The following is a 27,426-nucleotide window of genomic DNA, read 5'->3' as shown; positions in this document are numbered from 1 at the left end:
GATTTTAAAATGTGAAGTCACTAATAGTATGAGTTTGTATTTTATTATGCATAAGGTCCGTGTTGTTCGTAGGCATATGTATGGGTTATGTATAAGAATATTAATTCAAGCTAAAAAGTGCACCATCATTAAAATCATGCCCATATTAGTATCAACTTACTGTGGGACTCAGTCAATCTGTGTAGGAAGTCCTATATTTATTTTTTAATTATTATTTATCACCAAAACGAATGTCTAACTGTTATAACGAGCTTTGTAGTAGTCATATTTGCTGAATTACATTTATGGTACGGCCAGCCAAAAAAGTGGTTTACCACTAGTCGACTATCTGTTAACACATAAGGTCGAAAAGTGGTAAACTACTTTTTTGGCTGACTGTACCTATATTACCAACGTCTATGGTACCTATATTAACGTCGGGATGAATTGTAAATTCATTATACGCGATATAATCCGTTTCCATAGTTTTATTTTATGAGTAACTATCGTGGTAGCCGAAGACAATACTATATAAGCTACTTAAATAGTACACGTTATTTAATATTAAATTACTTAATCAACTTGATCTCATTTAAAATTAATGAAAAAAGGTGGGCAAGAGACAGAGGCCACGTTAGTTTCGCCAGCCGTTTAGTCGAGGGCTGAAAAACCTCGGCGCAGTAATCTTAATTACATTGTGATCTCATTACAGCGAGCCTTAATTCATAATTAAATAGGGACGTGTCCCTGCCTTGCTTATTTATTTGCTATTCCATGGTTTCGCTATTGCTCCGTCTTTTTTCCACTGTGCAAATTTGGGCAGTGCCTTTTTTAAGGACACCCTTTCTTCTGTCTCTCTGAATATTCATTTGGAACTCATAGGCGGAATGGCGACGAGTTTTTAAAATGTTGTTTTTTTATCTTTTTTTTTCTCTTTGTATTGTTTGAGCGCCTGGTGCTGCAGAGATATTTAGCCAAAATAAAATGCGGCGTACTCTGAAGGTGACCTTTAGTATAATAGTATTGTATTTGTGTTATTTTCAGGTCTTGTTTTTCTTACTTTTGCTCTGACCGTATTAGTTGGTACCAGTTACGGAATATAAATGAGTGCCTAGTGTTCTAAATAGACGAATGTTTGGGTTAATTTTTCATTCCGAAAAACATGTGCGCTTTTACTCATCTGAGTTATTCTCACATATGTTCGGTGTATTGGTTTACTGGTAGATAATTTGGATCGAATCAGAACTGGAGCGAAATTAAGTTGAAATAAATGAATAAATATTAATATAAGTCATAACTTTAGGAACACATAAATAATAAAATAAATAAATAATAAATAAAACGTTTATTCAGAACGTAAAGCATTGGCGAACGCAATAGCAATAACATACATAGTATAGTGTCGTTCATTGTGGCTTAGCATAGATAGAGAGCAGATAGTTTATTTGAAATGTTGGTAGTTAAATAATATGGCGTCACCAATGAGGACAACAGGTAAAACACGCACACTCCAATTACATAAGTACCTGACGAAAGCAAACGTCCGTCGAAAACACACTAATCTACCTCGCCCTTTGACCGGGTCATTAATGTCCAAATAAAGTAATTAATTACGTTCGGCGTTTTTTCCTTATTTCCTTCACGTTAACAGTAAAAACGTGGCATCCTCGAGAAGATCAATCAAATCAGCGGCGCCGCAGGCTCGGCTGCCCGGAGTCTTCAGGAGCCCTCTTGAGCCTACTTCAAACAAATTATTTCATATTTTACTTGTCAAGCTTAAAACTTGAGAACTTTGCTTGTTCTATGCACAGAACAAGTAATATTACTTTAATAAGAGTCAGCTGTATAAATAGATCGGCATTATGAATAATTTAACTTTGTTTATTGCTCATCCAGTTTTGTTTTTAAAACCTTGTATACTAGCGTAATAAAAATAATTAAAAATATAAAGCAACATTGATATTTAGTAAAGGCAAAAATCTGTTATTTTAGAAAACGCTTACTTAATCAAAACGTAAATGCTCCTGCATGATAGCGCACCACACCCAAACATAATATTAATCAATGTTATCTAAAAGTAGAAAACAAGAAAACTAAAATATGCAGTTATGCACGGCAATCTATCTATCTAATCAATCATGATGTTATAGAGGTATTCATTGTAAGGGCACTTTACATTTTACTACTAGTTTTAGGGCCACTAAAACCATTTGGCTATCTCATTTTATGGATTTCCACCGCGGGCGCGCAAAATGAGCCATTCACAAACTTATGAAACTATTCGGCACAATGTTTACGTGGAGCGGCTCTTATTATCAACGATGTAGTTTAGTCGATCTTTATTTATTTAAACATGTTCTAAAATTGGACAATGTAAGTCCTTTGGTGTAATTATAAGGAATACTTATATTTTTGATATAACATCACTTTAGTTACTCCGTTATCAGATTATTCAGAGCGTATTAGTATTAGTTCAAACTAATTTAAAAATCCCTGTTTAATTTAAACATAACATTTTGATTTGGTTTAGTACTTAAGTTTTGATACCTATTTATAAACCAAAAATCACTTCTACAAAATAAAAAAAAAGTAAAATGTACCTGTTTTGTATAAAATGCCTGGCAAAAGATACTGAGAATAAGAAGCCCAAGAATAACCATCACGCAAATTAAATATTATTTTATTTCCTAGATTCAGGTATATTGAATATACAAATAGGTAACACTATGCAGCGATGAATATTTTTAAAGCTAAGTTCGAGTACCTAAAGCGATTCGGTGACTCAAGTAGTGGCACTATTAAAAGTTTTCTCGTGGCGAAGTTGTGCCGTCCATTCCTATGCATGAATCACCTCGCCCGGGCACTCTTGCTTCTTTAAATATACATTACAACTATGAAATGAGTTAATTAACGTGTCGCTTGTTTACACGGACTTGCTGAATTGAAGCTAATTATGACTTTCTACAAAATTTAAAATATTTCGTTTCATAGTTTTAAATTTATGTACGCTCTGTAGCGGTCTTCTGCTCTTTACATCGACCATGAACAAATGCTTGAACGCCACGATCTTGCGCCAGATCGATTCTTTTTAGAATATGGGTCCACAATGTCTAAACCACAAAATAACAAAACTAAATGTATAAAGCATAGTTAATTTAGAATTGGTACGCCATGGGAGAAATTTAATTTTTAAATGAAAAGAAAAAAGTAAACAATATTTTTTATTGCAGAATATAAAAGATCGTTTATTAATTTATAGCGTGTCACATATATTTCAATCATTCAGTATGTTTATGCACAAAATTACGGACTTTTCTGAAAATAGTATTCATCATCCTCTGAACAAGATTTTCATCCATCTTTTTTGTCTGTTGATTCCGTATGGACCGCAAGGAGTGGATATTTTGAATTATTTTGCCACTATTATTTAATTGTCCTTTAATGAAATAATGATTTGGGCAATAATTATTGCCTAGTAGTTTTCTGGAAATTCAACAATTTAGCAATCATTGACCCAGACCAAGGGGATTTTTCACGTATTTGTTCAAAGTGCATTTTCGCCGGTCAACGTCCATCATCAATAACTTACAAACGCAAAAAGTTAGATCAACCAAATTTCTAATATAGAGTTATCAACGTATTAAAATTAAGATGTGATTATCAGTTTTTTTAAATTTTTAAATATATTTTTTTATTCGTCGCTAAACGCGTGCCAATACTATGTGAACTATGCTTTATTAAAACGTTCTGTACCTATGTACATTAAGTCCCATTTTGTTAAATAATACTTAATGTAATGAGTAAATAATAATGGAAGTCTGGCGTATGTAAGTTATATGTATTTGTTTGACAGGACTAACTTAAACAATATACTTACTTTTTTTTATTCAATAAAAGTCACTACAATTTTAACCAAGATCAAATCGTTATCCAGAACACTTATAACGGTAGAAGAGCAACAGAAAACTTCGCCGATCCGATAGTATCGATGGTGCTCGGCGATTTGATAACAATATTCCGTGGCTGCCAATTAAAAGTTCCAGTCGGTTGCTAGAATTTAACAGCCGATGCAATTTCGCAGGACTGACAGTGATAAGCTTTTGTAAATATAGTTCGGAACAGTGGATTTGTAGCAATGGACTATAAAATATCAATTTTATGCCCTGATTGTTCGAAATGTTTATTTATTTTATTTTATTAAAGTTAATTTATTAATTCATAATTATTTTGGTGACAGATCGCTAAAAAAGCGTATTCCATATCTGCTCAATAGCTTACCTGAAGCCATCCGAAGTGAAAAGCACCCAAACAAATTTAAAACTATGCTAAAAAACATTACCTAAATATATTACAATAATTTATATTATCTATTATTTAAGAAGTTCAACGACTTTTCTTTAAGTTAATTTAATTAAGTTTATGTAATTGAGAGACTGTTGATCCCACAGACAAAGTCGTTCTGTTCCAGAGTTTTGTGGGACTATATGTTAGATATAAGTTTGACACTGTATTTTAATAACAATAAATAAATAAATAAATAATAATAAAAAATTGCGTAATATGCTTAATGAACAATAAAAAATCAATAGATAGAGATTCAATATTCAAATATTGAAATGCCTAATATTTTTACTTAAGAACCTTTAAATCGCGAGTAACTTACACACCCGTAAGTTCCAAATATCTGACCAAAATACAAAAAGTCCGGTAATACGATTGGATGATTACAATTTGCATGCATCGGCCAAAAGATATAGCTTCATTATAAGATCGTTTCGGCGGGCAAAAATTTGCCGACTTGTAATCGTGTAAACCCACCCGCCTCTACCCCACAAGCCGATTACCGTGCCGTACGCTACCGTGTATTTTGTCAAGAGAGTTTCCTTCACATGCTCATGTAAATTATTAATAATAGTATGCAGTATGATCTGTAAGACGTATTTGGGTATTCTTTTCGCTCTCTTTTGTTTTTTATTCCCAAGGTGGAGCTCAAAGAGTGGAGTTTTTTGTATGGGTCACCCCATATTTAGTTATTCATTTTCTTATGTTAATTTTATTGCGAGACATCTAAATTCCCAAATTTGGGGACATATTTCACATATGTACTTGTTTTACTGCTAGAAAACCCGAAAACCATAAATTATCACTGACTGATAGTTGTACCGTCGGTAGCTTTTACGTAAAGAGTTAACGCATATGTTACCTCCGTAACGATAACAAATGCCGAGAAGCAACAATGAGAAATGATTCTCATGGGATCATTAACACGTCGGCGGCGAGACGAGATCACTAATGACAGCGGAGGCGGCCAACTGAGAAATAGTGTTTCAATAAACACGGCCTGCCCGGTCACGAGGAAAATCGACCGATTCCGAGATCTCCAGGAAAATGTCACACGAGCTCTTTTTTCTATCCCACCGACCCAGACAAGATTTAATATTTATGGATGAAATGTGAGACGGGGCGAATGATTTAAAGTGCCTGATGTGGAAATTGTTCCGCAGATTTTCTGACCCAACGAAGTAATGTCTTTCTTTACGTTTTACGTACCACTTGTTTTCTTTCGCTTCCATGTCTAGCGAAATACCGTACCCTCTAGGTAGGCGAGCGTTCCCCGATTTACTTTCTTCCCTTTTGCAAGCCTGCTTGCGAAATATTTTTTATTTGTTTACTTACGGCGATTTGGTTCCTTTGATGTCGATTGTCACAGGATTTGGAAAGTACAAACAAAAATATTATGCCTGTGTCAACCTTTTTGCTAAATATTATCTTAGATATTGTATTCGTAAATTTGTATTAAAAATATAAAGATGTTCATTTGATTCTTTATTATTTTTGTATCGAGAACCGTTTATAGTTACTATTTATATTCAACCCCTATATTTTACTTAAAAAAATGTTTTAGACCGATTTAGTTGTAAATAGATGTTATTATGATGGTAGTTAGTATAAATCAGAACAATATAATAAGCATGGTACCAAAATTCTATTTTTTATACATAATAAAAGCTCAAAAGTAACTTTGAAACGGCTAAACTTTACTCTGCGTTTAGCCGAGCCGGCTCACTTCGGCTGAACTTAACAATGTCGAACTAATAGGCATTAGACTCATTTGTTACACCTCCACGCTTCGCCGCTTGCCAAAGACGATCCCAAAAAACCGAATGGATAGTTCACAACTTCGGCCCCGAACTTCAGCTGGAGAAGTTTCTTTGGAACGGATTTATTTATTTTAGACTCGATATTTTAGGTAAACCTTTTTTATTGATTTTCCTAAAGATAGCTAATTATTTAATTATGGATTTAGAACGAGAAAAAGAAGCGTACACGTAATATGAAACATTCGAAATAAAAAAAGCCCGTTTATCGTGTAAAAGTTGTATGGAATTGACATATAATTTCGAACAAAACGAGATATAATTTACATTTAATTACATTATATGAAGTTATATATTACCTCCATTTAATGGTTTTACTTTCATTTTAGGACATCTGTTCTTATTATTTAAGGCAACGGAGAACAAGATTCACTTTCTTTCATCGCATGCTCTTGCGTTTTTTCTGTTAAAATAACCTTCAAATCGTATGGACCTATTACTAAATCACACTAATATTGTTTTGCGGTAAGTCATGTCTTGGCCTGTCAGCTTAGCCTGCCCTTCGGCCGAGTCACCAACGTGCTCGTCATTAAAGGAAATATTGTCATAAGTCAATAATTAAATATAATTGATTTTCTTTATCAAAAAGCTCTTGCGTAAATTCCGCTAAACCGCCCTAATAACCGTAACGCAATTTCGAGTTCAAGCCTCAATTGTCAATGTCTCCGTAATAACGCAGTCTTTTTTACGCAAAGTGAAGTGTCGCGATATATTCGGGCGCGGGCCCGTAATCAAAAGCCTCTCCGGGGAACAATGGCGCCCACATCGGGGTCGCCCCGATAAGCCTCGACAATTATACTACATCGACTTTTCAATTATCCAACCGGCTCTTCCCGCGAACAATGCTAGCTTTATTTATGTACTTACATTAAAACGGTCATTTCTGCGCCATTTAGACGCTCGCTTCGACGTTCGCCATTAGCGGGGATCTTCGTGTGTTCTTTTGAATGTACCGCGTTAAAATGAAGATTGGGATGTTTTCACTCTCAATTTAGAAAAAAGGAAGGTAGCTTAAAAACTGATTAAAATGGACTTACTGCTAAACCTAGGCAAATAAGTATAGCGCTAAAGTAAACGCTGTTATGATATCTTATTAATAATAAGTTGTGGTAACCGGCAACCTGGGCCCTGCCCCGCTGCTGGCGGCACCCTAGGTTAGGTTTTTTATAATGTGTTTATATATTTTGTATTGTTTTGTAAATGGTTTTGTATTTTACTTTTATAATCATATTATAAAATAGCCTAGCCTAAGAGTTAAAATAAATAAAGAGAATAAGTTGTGGTAAAGTAATATCCTAATTAAATTTGTCGTATTTCACCATCGTATTTTATTTGGTTTACATGATAAGTTTTTGATTACATCACATTAGGCATTTAATTCGGATTTATTATTATTTCGTATTTATTTTTCTAAACGTTATAATAAGAATCTTAGTGTCTTCCAATTGCCGTAATTAAGTGTTTCTTGCTTTATCTTTTCTAATCGACTTATATTATAATAGATAAGCGATATATAATAGACGGAAGCTTTGTCTGTATTGCATCGCAGTCAGATAAAGCAGGCTGTCAAAAATATAGATGAAAGTGTATTAGATCTGATATCAACCAAAAATCTCAAAAACTTTATTTTTGTCCTCAGGTGAAACTGGAACAGAATGTGGGCAAGCCATCGCGCGTCATCCACATACGAAACATACCCAACGAGACGACAGAGGCCGAGATCATACAGCTTGGCCTGCCCTTCGGCCGAGTCACCAACGTGCTCGTCCTTAAAGGAAAGAATCAGGTCAGTTTCTAACGTTAAAACGGCTTAAGGTCAAACCTTCAAATCAAGAGTGAACAGGCATCTTCTGGGCGAGCTCACTCCATCGTAGGCCACGTCTTTGCCTTTGGCTAGTCTGTGGTCAAGAGTAAGCCCGTACAGCGGGCCTAATCCCGACTGGGGGGCAATTGTAACTAATCCATTTTTTTCCATTATTACACTATTAAGTTGAGTTTCACATGTATCCCTGAACACGCCCACCATATATAACCAGTGGACACTCTAATTAATAATGCAATCGTAAAACATGGGAAAGAATGGATCAGTTTCATTTGCCACCCGGGCGAAATTGTCCCGCTGTACCTTATTCCTTATTCTTTGAACAAACAGTTTCGTCTGCAACTGATACAACTATTGCTGTTTTGCATGAGACTTGAATCCAGTCGCAGTGAGTTGAAATGTAAGAACAAGGCAGTAATTTTTCCACTTTTAAATTTACTTGTACCTAACACAAAAAGCATTAGGTAATCAAATTGCAAAGATAAAAAGTATTTTTTTTTATTAGCCCATTATAGTGTCCCACTGCTGGGCAAAGGCCTCTCCCCTTGATTTCCACAACTCCCTCTGGTGTGCTTTTTCCGGCCAGTCACTCATAAAAGTGTCCAAGTCGTCCCGCCATCTTCGCCTAGGCCTGCCACGTCCCCGCTTCTTTGTCGGCATCCACTTGGTGTTTATATTAGCCCATTTATCCTGATGCATGCGGTAGACGTGGCCTGCCCAGTCCCACTTCAGCCTGGCGGTCTTTACCCCTACGTCAAAAAAAAATCATTAAAATCATTTAAGAAGGGAAAAAGTGCATTCATCCAAACTTCACAAATTAGATTAATCTGTGTTAGTTTAATCTGTGCATTGGAAGTCAGAGGAACCAGTCACTATGGGTTCAGAAGTATCACGCCTTACCTCTGCACTATCATTGCGCAAAGCCTTTAAATGGCAACTTCATAAAAACACCCGACAACATTTTTTGCGCTAACTAAACTTAAGCAAATTCCAAACGCGAATATTCCAACACTTGAAACCCTCAAACTATTGAGAAGTTTTTGCAATGAATGGCGGACGCAAGTCAGCCGCAGACAAAAGAACGCCAACCCTAATTTCAACCGTATGTTAAAGACAAAAGGGCTCGCGGCACTACTAATTACATCTACCATCTTTTGAAAAATGAAGACTGGTCCCTTGAGTACGTGAGAGTTCGCTTCTTGAATACAGGGAGTTAGCATAAGTTTATTTTATGTTAGGTCTATGGGATAGCTAAGATGAAGACTTTTCTCTCAAGAGTGACCAATATATAATGATATTGGACTATACAGAAGCATAAGCTCTAATTTCTCTTATCTCATCATCACTCCTTAAAAATATTGGCGACGCAAATGTTCTCAGTATTCGTACAGGACAAAACAAGAAGACCAAAGAAGATAACTAACATATATTTATTTATTTATTTAAACTTTATTGCACAGTAAAAATATACAGTTACAAAAGGCGAACTTAATGCTACATGGCATTCTCTACCAGTCAACCTTTAGGCCAAACAGAGAAGACCAAAAAAAGGTGCGGGATATGTAAAGAACACTAAAGACTTGATTTTATTGGACTACGTTATAGAAAAAAAAATAGGGACTTATATAAATATATTTACCTATTTAAGACAATAATAACTATAATAAATACATATAAATTACATATTATAGATTTACATAAATATGACATATATACATACATATACATTTAAATATACATATATATATATATATATATATATATATAAATATATATTATCTTGATACTTCTCAAAAAGATGTTTTCGCAGCTTGTGCTTGAATGTAAACTTAGATTCGGCTTGTCGTATATCAAGAGGCAAATCATTCCAGAGGCGTACGGCTTGCACTGTGAAAGAATTGGACATGGCATTGGAACGATGATGTGGGACAGCTAGAATAAGCTTACGAGCAGTGCGAAGTTCGCCACCTGGCCGAGCAGTAACAAATTTACATACATTGTTATGGTAAAATAAAATGAGATCAAATCAAAAATAATATGAAAATGCTATTTTCACGCTTTCAGAATGTCTATTCACGAATGTATCCAATTAATATTTCAACAAAACAGTCACTGAATAGAGTCCAAAACTTTTAAATGAAAGTCTCCGTCCAATATTTCTATATTCTCGCTAACCTACTTAACGTCGTCGTACAGTCGTACCTACAAAAACCTAAGTAGGTAGCACAATAGTCGCCGGCCTATTTGCGGAGAGCCAGCCACTTGTTGTGCATCCGCTCGCCCCACATATCGGGCTCGAGAGCCTGTTACGTCCACAAGCTAATTTATGTGTTTTTTTTTATTATGAGAGAATAGGAAAGGCTCTTTTGTAAAAGTGCAGCCGTTTAATTTTGCGTATAAAGATTTAAGAATATTTAGATGTAAGCAAGATGAATTTATTGTAATTTGAGTTATAGTAAATGCCTCCCTAAATATCACGTTCAATTAAAAGATTACACATGTTACAGCAAAAGTAGTTATAAGGTGCAATTGTCGTAGCAGGGGATACAACTGCTACGCAAGACGACGCCTGCTACGAATCAGCTACACAACACGTAGTCGTTTGCTACGTATAATGCGTAGCACGGCGCTTCTTGTGCAGACTAACTTTGTAGCGTATTTGTAACATTCATAAACAAACGGAAACAGCTTTGGATTGCAGATTCCTGATCTATATTTGATACTAATTCTCGTCGTCTGACTCCAATAACTAGATAGGTACTTATTATTATCAGGTACATAAAACAGTAGACGTCGAAGACCAACTAAATATATACCCCATCTCCCTCATATTCTTAGGTCTTTGGTAACCATCCTCTTTTGTCATTTGTGCTAAATATATGACTCTTTTGTTACTCGTATATCTTCTTAATGACCCTTGAATCTAAAAATAGCACAACAATCGCCAGGTCAAGATTAATCGCGCACAGAACAGCAGATATTATCGTCGGCTCAGTAATTAGACATTGTCGTACAATGACGACACGTCATCAGGCCCAGTTAATTTAGTATTCCTTGTACAATACGGACAAGAACACAATTAGTCTTGAGGGCCTTGCCGGCGAAATATAGTACGGATACGTGCCCGGCTGCTCGTTTTGTATGAAAAATTAATGTAGTAAATAACTGAATGTAGTTTGCCATAGTGTGCTTTTGTTAAATTACATAAAAGCAGCATAAATAGAGAGATGGTAAGCATTTGGAAACTAATTAAAATCTTTTGAAAAAGGTAAATTCTGTTTATTTAAATGTTTAGATTTTTTTCGATTTCATCTTTTTGAAGTATTTTGAGAAATATTCCAATTTGTGATAATACGGGGAATATTTCCAACGCATTACATAAATAAATTCCTACCTGTTTTGTTACTCAGTGGAAAACTGTGTAATTATTTATTTACCAAATTTTACCAGAGTCATGGCAAAGCCGACAGGAAATCTGCTCTTATTTTTAAATTAGGCATTAGGTTGAAAGATTGTCTTTATTTGTAAACACGTATCAAGTTACTTCTTATCTCTCAAACTTGTATACGGATGATCATTTAAATAGGTACCGGGCTAGTACTGAAATATAAACAGTTTTCTTTTTCAGAGATGACACTGAATAAATTTTTGAGTTGACCCCGGATGAGATTGCATCTCAAATCATATTTGGCGGAAATTAAGGGAAGGGGACATCAGAAATAAATTTCAATTTCGGTCGGGAGAGGCTCAATGAATATCCTTTATCGAAGTTTTAACTTTAAATTGAATAAAGGTGATATTTGATTACAATATCAGATGTACAAGAGCGATCTTTACCTAGGCATTGAAAACCTTTTACCACCGGAGGTGTGAAATTGTGGTGCATATCGGATCGTCATGTAGAATGGCATTTCGAATATATTCCATGTAATTTGTTTTTATTTTACATTAGTTTTATAACGCTCGTAGTAAATATATATAAAATTCTTTATCTAACGGAATGCTAATCTATTTTTCTCACTGCACCCACATTCGCGAATTTCTGTTTGGCCCTATGGTTGACTGGTAGAGAATGCCTTAAGGCATTAAGTCCGCCATTTGTACTTTTTTTTCAATTGTGCAATAAAGTTTAAATAAATAAATAAATAAATGCTGAATGAATATGAGTATTCGTTTTTTTAAATCATCAAATAACTTAAAATATCCTCTCTCTGTGTCTGTACTGACATATCTACATACCTAGATGTGTTAAAAACATAAGAACTATCTTAGTCACACGACCGAATAAAATAGAACCCCATTCACACTGGTCCTTTAAAGGCGATGAACCCGATAAGTATAGTGAGTAACATCCTTCTGATCTCTAGCCACGAGTGTCCGAGCCTGTTTAAGACGACATTCGACTGGTTTTACGGCATGTTTTACGTCGCAACAGCCGCAAGACGACGCGAAATTTACGATTTCCCGGTGACAAATTAAAAACGAGTTAGTTTACAGCTGCGAGATAAAATAATAAAAAAAGGAAAGCTATTACAGGAAAAGCGACAATGTTATCCCCGTTAATAAATAGCTCGTATGACATCCGCCTCGCATCCGCGTGAGGGAAAACAATCTTCCTCGTCTCAAAAGAAACGGCCTAATACATTTTTGCGACCAGTAACAGAATAACTTTATGCAGCTATTGTTGTATATTTTCGAATATTTTTATTTATTTGTATAGGTTAGATAGAAGTAAATGAAACGAATATAGGAAACACAGAGTCTCACACAGACAAAATAGAATTCAAAATTCCACTGACGATTTCCTATTGTACATAATTATGTTTTTTATTTCAATATTCAATACCATAAACAGTTTCGTAGGTAAGTATATATTTTGTCGTTTGAAACACGACAAGCATTGCAATACTTCCGGAAGTGAAAATGTTAAAGGTGTGGGTGAAATGACAACAAATTGTGGACTATGTGACTTGGAGCAATGCCAAAGGCCCATCTAAAGAACATCGTGGCGATTTGACTCGCTCGTCTTATATTTCACAATGTTTCTGACAACTTCACAACAAAAACCAGCATGAGTCAACGATTGGATATAATATTTGGTATAATATTAGATTATACATACTTAATATTAATCGGAAATTTAAAAGGAAGTTAAGGCTATTTCGTGTAAAGTTCGAGTTGTAAGGTCCAGTATGTCGTCGACGAACCAAAACTCACCTGAAGTGCGGTCAACGAACCTAATACCTGCAAAGCCCTCGCAAGGCCTGATCCGTGTCCTATGTCACATGAAGCTAATCAATTTGAAGCGCACTTCTGTTCCGAACTTTAATACTTTGATGGTTTCAGAGGTTTATTTGAAAAGAGTATCGTAGTTGACGTTAATCGAAGCTCTGAGGGTCCGATGACAAAGGCGCTATCAGTGGAGAGGTGGGCAAACAGCGCAAGTGGGCGCGGACAATCGCCTCTACTCTGTGTGATTAAACCCGAAGAGCCGTTGACATTATTTTACGAGTATGATCGACCCGCGTGACGTGACAAAGTGATAATGGGAATTGATTGATACACAAACATTTATGGAGAGCTTGCGTCGTTTTTACATGAAAGTGGGTTATTCATGCACTGGTAGCTACTAGCTAGATGAATGAGTTTTATGATTAATTAAAGTAGGTAGTAAATAACGATACTTACTTTTTCTGTCAATAATTGTGATTGCAAGTTTTTTTTCTTATTTCTTCATTTGCTGTCCCTTGTGTTCAAGTTCCGAACTTATGTGACCTTCTACCTCTATTTTGGCATTGTCTCTAAATAAGTTAATTAACTTATTATATTGATGAATCTGCAAAGAATTATAGTTTTAATAAATAATCCTGGTTCAAAGAAAGATTTATTTAAGCACATACATTATGATATGTAATTTTCCGGAAACATTCGTATTTGTCATGCTAGTTCAGTCAATGTCAGTACATCTTGTACTGAGACTGAATGGAATAGGATGACACGTTCGTACGTTTCCGTAACAATACGAAGGCAAATCTTATCGCACTACATCTGTAAGTATTGACTATAACAAGACATGGCCGTTTCTTTTCAAACTTGCCAAACGTCAATAAAAAAAATGTGTTTTATTAACACTTTCGCAACCAGGCAAAATTTGGAACAATACCCCAGAAACCGACAGAACTCGCTAGTCGAGCAAACGACGTGCAACTCAATGCCGGACGCCGCGAACCCGCTAGTCGGGCACGCGGCGGACGCTCAGGGCTGTGCCAAGTTACTTTCGTATAAGTACGTGGATAGAATTAAATCTGCTGTCTCATCTGATTAGGCTCCTCGTTTTATCAATCATCACAATGCATCCACTGGGGCAATAGGAAATAAATAAAATCACACAAAGCCAAAGCACATCACAAACCATTACGGAATGGCTCCAATTGCAATTTTACACCGAGTCCGGTTTGAAAAAAACCCGGTCGCAAACTTCAAATAGATAAGGGATGGTAAACAAGATCTCTAGGGTTAAGTGTATGATTTACCGTAAACTACATTCTTCTGTCAAAGAAGTTGCGACTTTATTGTATATGCACGAACGTACTAATTATCGTAACTATTCAAAGCTACTTGTTACGTTTTGCTTCCACGCAGTTGCAGTGCAGTGCTGTTTTATGATTGACCTATTGTCTTTTTCTGAGAACTGCTTAGAAGTTAGAATGTTGTTAGGTACTTAGTTGAATTTCTTGGTTTATTTTTCTCTGAATTTTGTTTCACAAAAATCACCATGAGTATATCAATCATGAGTACTCATGAAATAGATGTATACCTATAGTTACTAAGTATTCGTAAACACAAATTAGGTTGTACGATTTACGAAAATTCTAACTCCTATTGATACATACCTGTGTATGCAATTTAACGTAATCAACTAACCATCTAATAACATTTTTTATTTTGTAATCGCATTAGGTAAAGTAAATAAAAATACAAAATGAAGTAATAAAATATAATAATCAACTGTACCAACTTTTCGACCACATAAGTACATAATAATCAGAAGACTTACAATTTTTTCTGTTAGTGGCAGTGGCAGCCCTGAGGTAGCGAAGATGCAATGCTTGCTCGACTGTCGGGTTCTTTGGCGTCGCGTGTAGGTTTATAGAGCTTGCTCGACTACCGGGTATGCCGGCATCTGAGTAAAGTTTGCGAAAACCCGAGTGTCGGGTACGCGGTGTCGAATGTGCTGTCATCATCCGTATTGACGCTTGCTTTGCGTGTTGGTTTTTTAATTAGTATCACACAAATATTCTATTTAGTCTGCGGTCTGTTGCGGCCGGTAGCGGTGTATTTTGCACATTGGTCAGCCGTATTCAAATGCCAAAAGCAGGATTCTGCGGTCGTGAATGGAGCAGGTGAAATAGAGCACGGACAGTACCGTCGAAATTAATACAACTGTTTCTGTACCTAGTAAATAAGCGGAATATTTGAATTCACTATTACTGATGTTCCCTAAATTGTGTACAATTCTAATGGAGCTCACCTTTCGTGTTGAATAAGATTTTAGATTTTCTGAAATCTGTTCATTTGGTTGAGTCTTATGTTATAATACTTATGTAGTATGTTGAGTTATATTTTTCTATCTTGGACTTTTGAATGATATTAATAGTAATATACCTAATTTCAAGTAAAATATAGTTTTTAACTATATACCTTGGAGCATAATGTTCGTATCCCACCGACTGCGCCATATAAATATGTAGGAGTATATCATACGTAATCTGGGACCATTTGCATAATAAAATACGCGGCGTATATAATTTATTATTATTAAGTGATTTTGTAGGTAAAATTGTTACAGTATTAGCTTGTACTTTATTATGCGATACGGCCTTGGTTGTAAAACTGAATCTTTACCCACACACTCGATCTCGCGTCTAGGTTCGCATCTCGATAATGGGATAATTATATTTTTGTGATGAACACAGATATTGTCTTGGTTGTTTCGTCTACGTTTAATACGTATATAGTACGAGAAATTCTTAAATATGTGTAAGATGTGTCCCCAATATTTATGAATGCCATTTGTCGCAGGCCTTCCTCGAGATGGCGGAGGAAATATCCGCGGTGGCGATGGTGGCGTACTTCGGCGGGTGCGTGGCGCAGCTGCGTGGGCGCGCCGTCTACGTGCAATTCTCCAACCACAAGGAGCTCAAGACGGACCAGACGCACAGTAACGCCGTAAGTTACATCTCTATTCTTTCTCAGGTCTACTATGGGGTCTTGGTGATTTCATCAATTTTTGTATAGAATCGAAAGTGATAAAAAGTTCTTAAAATCGCTGTCAATAGAAATTGCCAATAATGTAAACAAACCATTGTATAAAATATCAATATTTTAGCACAATTTTATTATTTTAAAGGTTGAGGATCATAATGTGGTATGAATTGATTAAATAAGACATGGATTTAGCCAGTATCTGATGAGTTAGAATGGGAGTTAAAGACATTTTGACTACAAGGTTTGTTTACATTGTTCACAAGTTCTATTGACGGCGACTTTACATTATCCATTTTTTCAGTGGTCAAAAGCTAAGAAAATCTAGGTATATGTATCTAATCGGAAACCTAATACAAGAGCACAATACAAATAATGAATAATTTCGGTTCTGGTAGAAAAGACTTGTTATATTGAAAGCCAAGCAACGTTGAGTTGTGCTACGCCGTAACCCGTAGCACATTCATTCGTGTAAATGCTACAGTACTAATTACACCTCATACCTATTACACCATTTCATTATTGTTCAAACTATGGTAACAGTTTGAATGTTGAGGTAAAATAGAGGTATATGTCGACATTTAGATTTCAGTACAGATTATTTCTAGGAAACAATTAATTGAATTAATCGATACAATAACAAACGCAAATTCAGCTACAAATGTAAAATGAGCACTCTATCTAATTAGCAAAGATTATCATTTGATTTGGAAATTGCGTACTCGCATACGTAATTGAAAACGTTGAATCCGGCTCAAAACGTACATCGTCACTAATGACGTAACGATAGTTCAATTAGCCCTATTACAACTACAAGCGGATTATCGTACGCCACGCGATCGAGCATTAAGGCCGACGCGACGGTACCAATTGGGAAATTTAACCCCCAGGCTATGGCCTGCAGCCGACCTGTTAATTTAATCTTTGTTAGGGACATCAAGGACCCACAATTTAGATAACAGTATTCAATAAGCTTGTACAGTTCGTCGCAGTTGTGTTGGGCGTGTCGACGGATATATGGGACGTGGCTCACGTGGCACGTACGGGACAGTGATCATAGAAAACGACTGAAAACATTTTTCCCTTATGTAAGTTGCTCGTCATAGTGCATAGGGCGGATCGCGTTGAAAAAAGATCGTATGCAAACACAGAATACAAGATTGATTCGATTATTTACTGGAATATACAAACTACAAACAACTAAAAGCGAAATAGAGATTAGATCCAGTTCACCTACCTCTAAATGTACTCTTAGATGTGTATCTTTACTCGGATTATAGGCACCATAATAAATTGGACACTATGATACCAAGAAGTAGTGTTACAGATGCACTTTCCAATTCATATTTAATAATGGATAAAAATCAACTGTACAGAAGTCATAGTTAAAGCCGAAATAATACCCTTATTTATTATAAATGGGCTTACTCTTGGCCACAGACTAGCCAAAGGCAAAGACGTAGCCTGCGATGGAGTGAGCTCGCCCACAGAAGATGCCTGTTCACTCTTGATTTGAAGGTTGCCGGGTTATACGAGTATGAGCTCGGAAATATAGTCGCCAGCAAGGAGTTCCACTCCTTGGCAGTGCGCATAAGAAAAGAAGAAGCAAAGCGCTTCGTGCTAATTCGCGGAATATCTACCCTTCATATTATTGGGTCCAAGTGTACGCTTCGAACTCCGAGCGACGCCGGATTTGATTGAGTTACCAAACTATGACTGTTGTCTGTCTATACGCCCCTGATAATACAAACGTGAGCGCCTTGAGCTTGTCCTACATGTCTCTGATTTGAAAGATCAAAAATAACCCTTCGAATTTGCTTATTAATTATTGTTATTATTCGTAAAATCCACAATTTACTAGTATATGAGTTACAAGTCGGTATTTGATGAAGGGAAACATCGTGACGAATCTTAGTTAATTAATACCGGGCTCTCTGGCTGGAAAAGGTCAACACTACAAATTCGCAATAAAATAAATTAAATAGTCTGTCGAAACGTACTAGTTTCCCATGAGCCGTGGCAAAAAAATGTATGTCAACGCCGGGTAGATATATTTTTAATAATAACATTAATAGCAAATGAATTACAAGGTTTAACATAGTTTAATCTCCCAGTTTCACCGTAGTTTACCAAAAGCGATGTATTTTTATTAGCCCACCGGCCATAATTGGTAGGGGCTTACACCGCGCAAAACTAATAACATTTTACAATAGTGATGGACCCTCAATTTGTTAGCCTCATCCGCCACCACAATGGGATGGGAGATCAATATTTTCGGTAACAAAACACCCCACGGGAGGATTAATTAAGACGCTTAATTAGTTTCATTTACCCACGAAACCTATCAAAAACAACCCTCGGCCTCTGACGCTTGATTATTTCAGTAGGAAATGCTTTTTACCTGAATGAAGCCTGTGCCAATCACGAAAATGCAGGCGGTTTATTTATTCAATGTTACCTATTATATGAGGTCGGTTTTGATCCCCAAGTCCACGGGATAATCCCTAATAAACATTGGCTCGTTTTTAAAATAATTAGACACGGGAAGAAATACAGAGTAAATGGAAATATAAGTACACATATACCGGTCTTAATGATGTTTACATCAAATTATATTTATTGGTGTCTCATGAGCTACTCGTATTTATTTTTACTACTTTATTTACAAGCGTCAAATTATGACATGCATCAAAAACTTCCAACGATAGGAAACCTAGTGTAGTAAATATTTAGTAGTTCAATTAATTGATGAATTGAATATCCCGAGCAATTCTACATTAACAGCTTTCCCTACATTAATTAAAACAACACCAATTAGAACAAAGACTTGATCGTCGTTAGACAATATTGTCACACGCAAATTATTAGGCATTATGACAATATAATAGATTGTTTGTTCTGATTGCCTACAGCAAACAACCGTCAACATGTGGCTAATTAATGTAATGATTAATTCTAAATAGATACGTGTGTCTATTTGATCTGCGGGTTTACATACCTTTCGATGGATCATTTAGTTTACGGTACAATAGTTTGCGATAGTTGCGAATCTGTGATAAGAACAAAAGACGGTTAAGTACAAACTGGCAAGGACGATAATGAAAATAAGAGAATACAAGGTCTTTCACCAACTTTAATACACTTACATAAGATATTGTGTCACAAGGGGAAATAAGTAATATAACTAGCTATAAGTACCTACCCTAATCTTCTAATTAAAAAAAGGCGCGTGAGAAACACAGACCTATATTTATTTAGTAAAAAAAGTCGAATGAAATACGGTGAGAAGGTCGTAACGATAGGGGGGCGCGGCACTCTTTGATCCTATATTTCCACATGGCTTTGTGCCCCGCGCCGGGCTGACAAGCGGGCAGGCCACACAAAAATAAGGCTTTAACCATGTCATGCTAAGCCTGGCGCCGACGGCAAAGGCTGCCGTACAAATTCGCGTTGAGTTGCCCCTCCGTTCTTCTTATTTTTTCTATGTCACATATTCTTATGAATGTTTTGTTTTGCAAGACAGAAACCTTTTGGAAATATTAACCTGTTTATTATTTGCACAAAAATCCACTTTCATTCAAACCTTCAAAAGGTTTGAATGAAAGTGGATTTTTGTCAATATGGATGCACTGACAATATCCTAATGCATGTCTGAGCTTCTTTGCATCACAAAGCTTGCACAGAATTTTGAGCATATTTTAGAATCCAAAGATCATCTTTATAAGTACCTATGGCAGGCGGCGTCTGAAATAATTTAAAAGGTCTTATTTGTTGGCCGCAATCTTTCAGGCAGGCAGATGTTATGGCGACGTCGGCGCCACAAAATAACTTCGCTCGCTCTTAGCGAGTTCTATTCAAGCACCACAAAAACCTTTCACACCGCATGATTGATCAAAGCACTGCATTTAAAGCGCTCTAGGAAAATGCATCGTTGCTTAATCTAAGTACTGACAAATATTATATTTAGAGTTTAACGGACACGGCGGCGATAAGAGAATCTTTTAAGTAAAATATTTAAGCTACATTCTTATTTGTTTACATTTCTTGTTAGTAATATATTAAACTTTACAATATAAAATATCGATTTTCAAGTTTCTATTCAGCTGTTTGATATTTATAATGAAATGATTAAAAATATATACATTTATCCTTTAAAATAATAACTTATTGCTTATATTTATTAGGAGCGACGCAAGAATATACCGTACCTCCTTATTCAAGCTTTTATTATGTCCGTAGTAGGTTTTTTTGTAATATAGGACAAAACACACAAATTATTGTAGCGCGGTTTTGAAATACGAGTAATATATAATTTTCCATTTTGTGTAATTTTGCGAATACTTAAATGAATTATATTCTAATTTAAGGGTGATAATATCTACCAGTATCTATGCACAACTCTCACCAGTTCATCTAACAAATTCAATAAGATGAATATGGAGTGCAAAAATGTTTTGTAAAGACGTGTGTCGAGTGTTCAAAGTTTTTGATTAAGTAAGATTCTTTGCAAACGGTTTGAAGATCTACCGCCATAACGATGCCTGTCAGTGTATTGTGCGACCCTCATTATAAGTTTTAATAGTGCACGAACATACAATGGCATCCCCAAATTGTGATAAAGGCGCTAGGCTAAATTATGTTCAACTATTTATCTAATAATAACTACATGACATGACGAATACTTAGCTAATCACTTACATCTCTGATGAAAAATATTTAAATGTATTGTTTAGCGCTGCGTCAGTAGGCAGTAGCTAACCGATAATATTGAAATACTTTGGGCGTTCTACACCGTGTTTCACTTAACACTAAAAACCTGAAAACAGTTTGTTCAGAATCGAGAGTAGAATCGATTGAGCTATATCTTGATGGGGGTAATATTTTTATTTAAATTAGTATTATTAGTTATTTTTTACGTGCCCATTCTATTGTACTCGTAATACAACATTGTGTATATCGCATTGTTAGAGGTTGTTTACCTTTTTTCAGTATTTAGGGGTATTAATACTGGCCGGTTACTTGGACGATTATTTTTTCCGCTACTAGTTTGACGTTGTTTGTCAGTTTAATCTTAATGTTTATCATAAGTCATAACAAATTGAACTCTTACCTAATTACAACCTTGTCATTTTGAATATTGAGTTTATTTGCTTACTGCGATTACCTGTCCAATTTGAAGTTTACTGTGACAAAGCTTTAAAGTGTTTTACAGTGACATCTTAGCTGTCTATTGGTAAACCTTATGTCGTTGCAGTAACGTACACAAATAAATAGTCTTATGGTTTATGATGGTAGTTAGCAATTATTTTATTGAGTGTAGAGCTAAAAGTCAAGTAGAGCTGTACAGAAAATTAAAAATTCAATTAAAAAAAAAGTAACGATCAGATTAAAAGATGAATACTCTAGATGAGTTAAAAAAAATAAAAATCAGTTGGGGTGTCTGAGGTTTTGAGTGATACCGGAAACACCGTGTATAAATGTTATAATCTTTTAATTAATGTTTAAATGAGTTTTAGTGCCTAACGAAGAGGATAATGTCGAGTTTCAATTTAGTTTGTGAAACTTTGGCCGTTGAAGAAGTTTTGAAACGCCACAAAATGTTACGTTTTTATTTCGCATGAGCAAAGTTAAATAAAATAAAACTGATACACTAATTGAATGCTATGGTTTCATACTATCGAAAAGAAAGTAAACTCATTGTCGAATGACTAATAAATCAATTGAGTTTACTGGTTTAATGAAATCGTGTTTAAGTATTAATAGATTCTTATACATGTTAGGTATATCAGTATACATATACAAAGCATCGAAACGAAGAGGAAAATAGAATATTGATAATGGATGTAACGACATCGAGACGAGTGCCCCAGTCGAGTCGTCATTACTAGATAAGCAGGTTCCGTTTCAATTAGCGACCAACCAGTTAGTAGTCGTGAGCTCTCTGCTTGCGTAATAGAGTTTGTACCTATACATAGATCATTTACCACTGGTTTATTTAAGAAGTCGATGCTCACGCACTCGCGCATGAGTGAGAATACGCGGCCAGGGAGCGAACGGGTCGGAAGGAAGACACGCGTCAAATCATAGTCGCAATTATTTGAGTCAACGCTTCACTGGTTTCAAACCCTTAGTATCGCTGTGAGGATTAATTCCCATGAATAAGGGTGGCAGTTGAAGGTCTAGACAATATATTTCGTCGTTGTTTAAAAATTTATTGTAAAATTGTATTGTGTCGCATGATAGCAAAATTTCCACATTTCTGATATAACCTTCGCTTGGTTCAAGTACATCTAGCATTTTGTAGAAGGTGTTTAGATCATATTTATATTTCGGCCAGATTTATTTGACTTACAAAGTTAATAAATTTCTAGTTACATTTTTTGGTTGCAGCTTACTTTAGCTAATGGATTACTTATTATTGTTCATTCATTCGTTCCATTCGTCTCAGCTTTTGTCAATTTACTCGTAACTTTTGGCGTACCCACTCAGTTCCTTAATTCCCGAATCAGAAGCTGAGTGTACGTTGAAGCAAATGTCATCTAATCTATAACTGGATTTTGATAGGAATATTCAAAACTCGCTTAATTCAATTTATAGATAATACAGTAAGACAAGCGCCAAGGAAGATAGTTTTCAACTTTAGCCTTCACAAACATCTGCATGTCCGTGAATAATTCTGTCGATGCATATATATGTGGTAGTCATACCTCTATATCTGGATATGTATACCATCTCTCAGAAAGTAGTTTTTATAAATAGCGATAGTTGACTAGAAGAATTTCGCCAGCCCCCCCTGTCTTCCCGTGGGTGTCGTAGAAGTCGACTGTGGGATTTGGACTAAATTGTGGCATAAGCGAGAGCCTTGCAACCTGTCACTGCAATGTCACAATTTTGTCACAATTTTCGTTTTCTTTCAACCCCTTAATTGCCAAGAGCGGCACTGAAACTTTAATAGTTTCATGTGCTCTGCCTACCCCTTTATGGGATACAGGCGTCATGGGATATGGGATTCTCCAGACCAAATTTGCTTTTTGATATGTTCAATACGGTTAGGTACTGTGCAAATAAGTAGTTATAGGGTAGAATATAAAATAAAAAAGTCCTTAGTATAGTTAAGCCATTAATATTTATTTTAATACAGTAGAACTGTAATAATTTGTGTATATTTATAAACCAAACCAATATCAACAGAACTAAATCCAATAATTAATTAGATCCATTAGAAAATCGACGATCCATTTACCGTTGCTGATTGATTTTGTTATCTAAACAAAGCACTTGCCGCAGTAAGTATTGACTGAACATACAGAATATAGGGGTAAATTCTTGTATGTGGTAACGTATGCGGAATGAAATCTGGACAAAATTCAATGTCTTATAAAATTAATATAACATAGTTTATTTTTGATATCTTTCGTGATTTTAATTATGTATTGAATATCGATAAATAAAAGAGTTAGTTTTCGCCAATATGAAGCTTCTAACAGAACTTGTGATACTTTATGTCCATCGGTGTCGACAAAACCAATGTTAGCATTTTTTAAGGTCCAAATTTATCTTCCATGTGATAACTTTTTAAAGAAGCTTCGTATGCTCGACATTTTTCACATTCTTGTCCGTAGGATCATTAGTGTTCTCAAAATAATAGTTTTCTAGTCATGAAATTCCATTTACTCGACATATTATTAGTCATTCATAAACCCAGAAATTTTGCATTTACATTTTTTGACTTAACGGCGTAGCAGCATTTTCAAAGTTTTTTATTTTATTTTTGAAGACTATATAGGTAGGGCTTGCAATATCGGACGGTTTTCAATTCCGGAACTGGTTTTCGAGATTGGACTTCAATTCCGGAATTCCGGAACTAGTTCCGGAATTGAACATTTTTTTTTTGGTTTGGTTTTCTGGTGGATTTTTGATGAAATAATACAATTTTAAACTGAAATTTGTTATAAATCGACGTTTAAGACAATAACTCCGTACCTGAAAGGCATATAATACTGAAATTTTCATTTTAGTCATTTTAGAGGAAAGCCCATTTTGCGTCAAAATCGGTCTTGCAAGGTATTTAGAACTACAGTTAACGATACAAACGAGGTTTTAGTGCCAGTTTTCTGATAGTGGTCAACGTTAAAGTTATTTTTTTATCCATTGAGCATCGAAATAATATAAAAGTAATAATTTACAAGAATTGCATAACGTCTTGTTCACATAACTGTAATAAAAGAAATATTGAATTACCTTTATCAGACTCGAGTAGGGACAAAAGATATCCAAGCTAGCCCAAAAAGACAGATTTTATGATTTATTCCTAGGTACCTACATGTACCTACACCTTATTTTTTTGTAAAAAAATAAATCATTCTTTTATATACATCATTTTCCATACATTTGCTTCTCAAATCTTTTGATTTTGTGGTAAGTGGTAACAGACTTAGATAGAGTTTAGTAAAATATGCACACGTCTAAGTGAAAAGTGTATAAAGTAACTACGACGTTATGCTTGTGAATGAATGTAATACCAAATACTACGATTTGCTTCTGAACTTAAGACTTTATGCCTAAACGATTCAGTGCTATGAGAAAAGAAGTAAAATTTTGAGTTTATGCCGCTTTAATACCGATCAATTTAGTTCGATCTAATAAATTGAGCATAAATAACGCCAATAAAATAATAATATTAATAATGTACCTAATGTTATTTATTTATGTTTAATTGTCCTTCAGTATTCGAGCATAACACTCAACTCCCGGCTAGTAATTTTAAATTATCACAAAACAAAACTATCTACAACAAATATTTACTATAAAATGATTATATATTTCACTTATTAGCTAAAACAATTGAGAGCAAAACCAGAAAGTGACAATGGTATAATATTAGCGGGTTAAAACTACACTATCTCGCTCTAACTAGCCCTAGATGCAATGCAACCCTTTGGTCATAAAATAGGCACTACCTGAATCCGAGGAGTGTTTAACTTAGAGCCCATTTAGACAGTACGAGTACTCGCATACGAGTTTTATTACATTGCGGTATTTGATGGCGGTGCAAATCGTATGTAACCTCAACAGCCCGTAATGTATTTAAAATCGCATGCGAGTTCGCACGCCGTCTAAATCAGGCCTTAATGAATTTACATATCTTTTATAGACGCGGTGGTAGTTTTGTAAAATAACCAGGCTGATATTACACGTTTTCGTCCAAAAATATATCTTTTTTCAATTCCGGAATTTTCGAGATTATGTGTTTCAATTCCGGAACTGTAATATCGGAAAAATTGTCCGAAATTCCGGAATTTCGAGATTCCGGAATTCCGGAATGCAAGCCCTATATATAGGTCTAACTTTTTTTGAATGTGTATCGATACTCATGTCTTCAAGATAATTTTTATCACTTTCGCTGCCCCATTCGAATACTGCTCTGTAAGATTTTGTGCCTTAGGGGGCCGACATTTCTTTTAATCAAATCTCTCCCAGAAAACTTGCCAATGCTGTAATGTTTTCTTGAACCACGCTTTGTTGCGGTAGTTTTTGTAAATAAAAAGGACGCAAAAATATTATAAATTGACTGTTAGCTTCTAACCCTTCCTACAAAACTTTCCTCGGGCTTTTGCATTCGGTCACAGAAAATTGGTATGTAGAAATTACAAACAGTTTCGCTAGGTCGTCCTTCTCGATTGACCATCATTTCGAGAAAAGGAATCCAATACTCATGAAACTTACCAGTTTAAATGACAGATATGTAAACTTTAATCTGGCATTTATACATTATTTTAGTTTATTTATTTACTTACTCTGTACGATATCAAAACTTTGTCCAGATTTCATTCCGCATACGTTAGACAACCGAACGTTTAAGGATCTTTTAGAGCAAGGCTCGTTTCGATTTTGTTTTACCATTAATACAAATATGGCATAATAGACTACTTCCTCCGAGACTCATTATTATAAACGCTTGCAAGAACTTACGGACCACGACTAAAAACCTAGAACAGCTAACAGCACATCTACTTTTACGAAATTGATGGTACGATTTAATCTAAATTTTAACAATTAGATTTTTACGAATGAAGCGTTTTTATTTAGTATATAAACGAGGTGTACAGTTATCATCAATATTAACCAATAGTAGCGGATACGCGACAAAATTATCTGCCATTATTTAGTACCTACCTAGACAAGCAGTCACAAAATTATATTGATTAATGAGAATGTTGAAGATTTATCTTTATTTGGAAAAGTATTAATATTATGTTGATGTTTATAAGTTTACTTTCAATCATAATTAGATTCATTATAAGTATTCATTACGCGATTATTTCGTTCAAACATTGTAGCGTGTACGTGATTACTTTCGACTTTTCCGTTTTGTCTAGTGGTGAATGATCAATATAACCCTCGGTCAGTGTTATCTCGGAGTCCGGAACAAGCGACCGCGTACGCAAGATAACTCCTGTATTAAGTTTCATTATACCCGGAGTTATGAAAGGCTACCCGACATGTTTATTTTTGCTACGTGACGGTAAATACACGGTCTCTACTATTATACTGATATCCAGAGTTATGGAAAATGAGTTATTTGGAATAATATTTTTTCAAACAGACCACAGCAAAAATATGATTGAGGAGATACATAGCCACAACAATAAAAATATCATACACAACACATACTCGTACATAACAATTTTATGAAATACACAATTACACACATACCTGGTGGATTACTTTATTTCTGATCATGCTATTATATGAATAATTAGTTAAACTAGGACGTTACGAAAAAAAGCTTAAGTAGGTAAATAAATTTATATTTCGTTAACCGTCGTTACCTTTAAAATGTTTTGAATTAAATAATTGCAAATAACAATGTTACAAAAATAACGCTAAAAGTTATGTAAAGGACTTTCTCGCTAGCAAAACAAACATTTACATAACAATTTATTACTAAACACAATGTTTCATTTATTTAGACCTAACTACTGAATATATTAACTTGCAATTGCGTTTGACATTTTAATTAATGCTAACCACTAATTTTGTAATAAATTTACAGCTGTTTTAATAGTTTGCATTGAATTATATGAACAAGATCTATTGCACAAGTTGTATGTTGACTTAAAAGTAATCTAAATAGAGGGGATAACTACATGTTATCAAAAATGACATGCATTTGTAAGTTCAAATAGTCTAGGAACAAAA

At 35.1% G+C, this 27,426-nt stretch overlaps 1 protein-coding gene across 7 annotated transcripts in view; it reads left to right on the top strand.

The window, feature by feature from the left end:
• LOC125226170 (polypyrimidine tract-binding protein 1) overlaps positions 1-27,426 on the top strand; it is a 681,511-nt gene that overhangs the window by 612,714 nt on the left and 41,371 nt on the right. For all 7 annotated transcript variants that reach the window (XM_048130080.1, XM_048130079.1, XM_048130078.1 and 4 more), the window contains 2 exons: positions 7,777-7,923; positions 16,042-16,188. In XM_048130080.1, the coding sequence (XP_047986037.1) occupies positions 7,777-7,923; positions 16,042-16,188 (294 nt within the window). The remainder of the gene's footprint in view (positions 1-7,776; positions 7,924-16,041; positions 16,189-27,426) is intronic.

Source organism: Leguminivora glycinivorella, chromosome 5, assembly GCF_023078275.1.
Source record: "Leguminivora glycinivorella isolate SPB_JAAS2020 chromosome 5, LegGlyc_1.1, whole genome shotgun sequence".
In the NCBI taxonomy this organism is placed as follows: Eukaryota; Metazoa; Arthropoda; class Insecta; order Lepidoptera; family Tortricidae; genus Leguminivora; species Leguminivora glycinivorella.
This window is presented reverse-complemented; position numbering and strand designations above follow the sequence as displayed.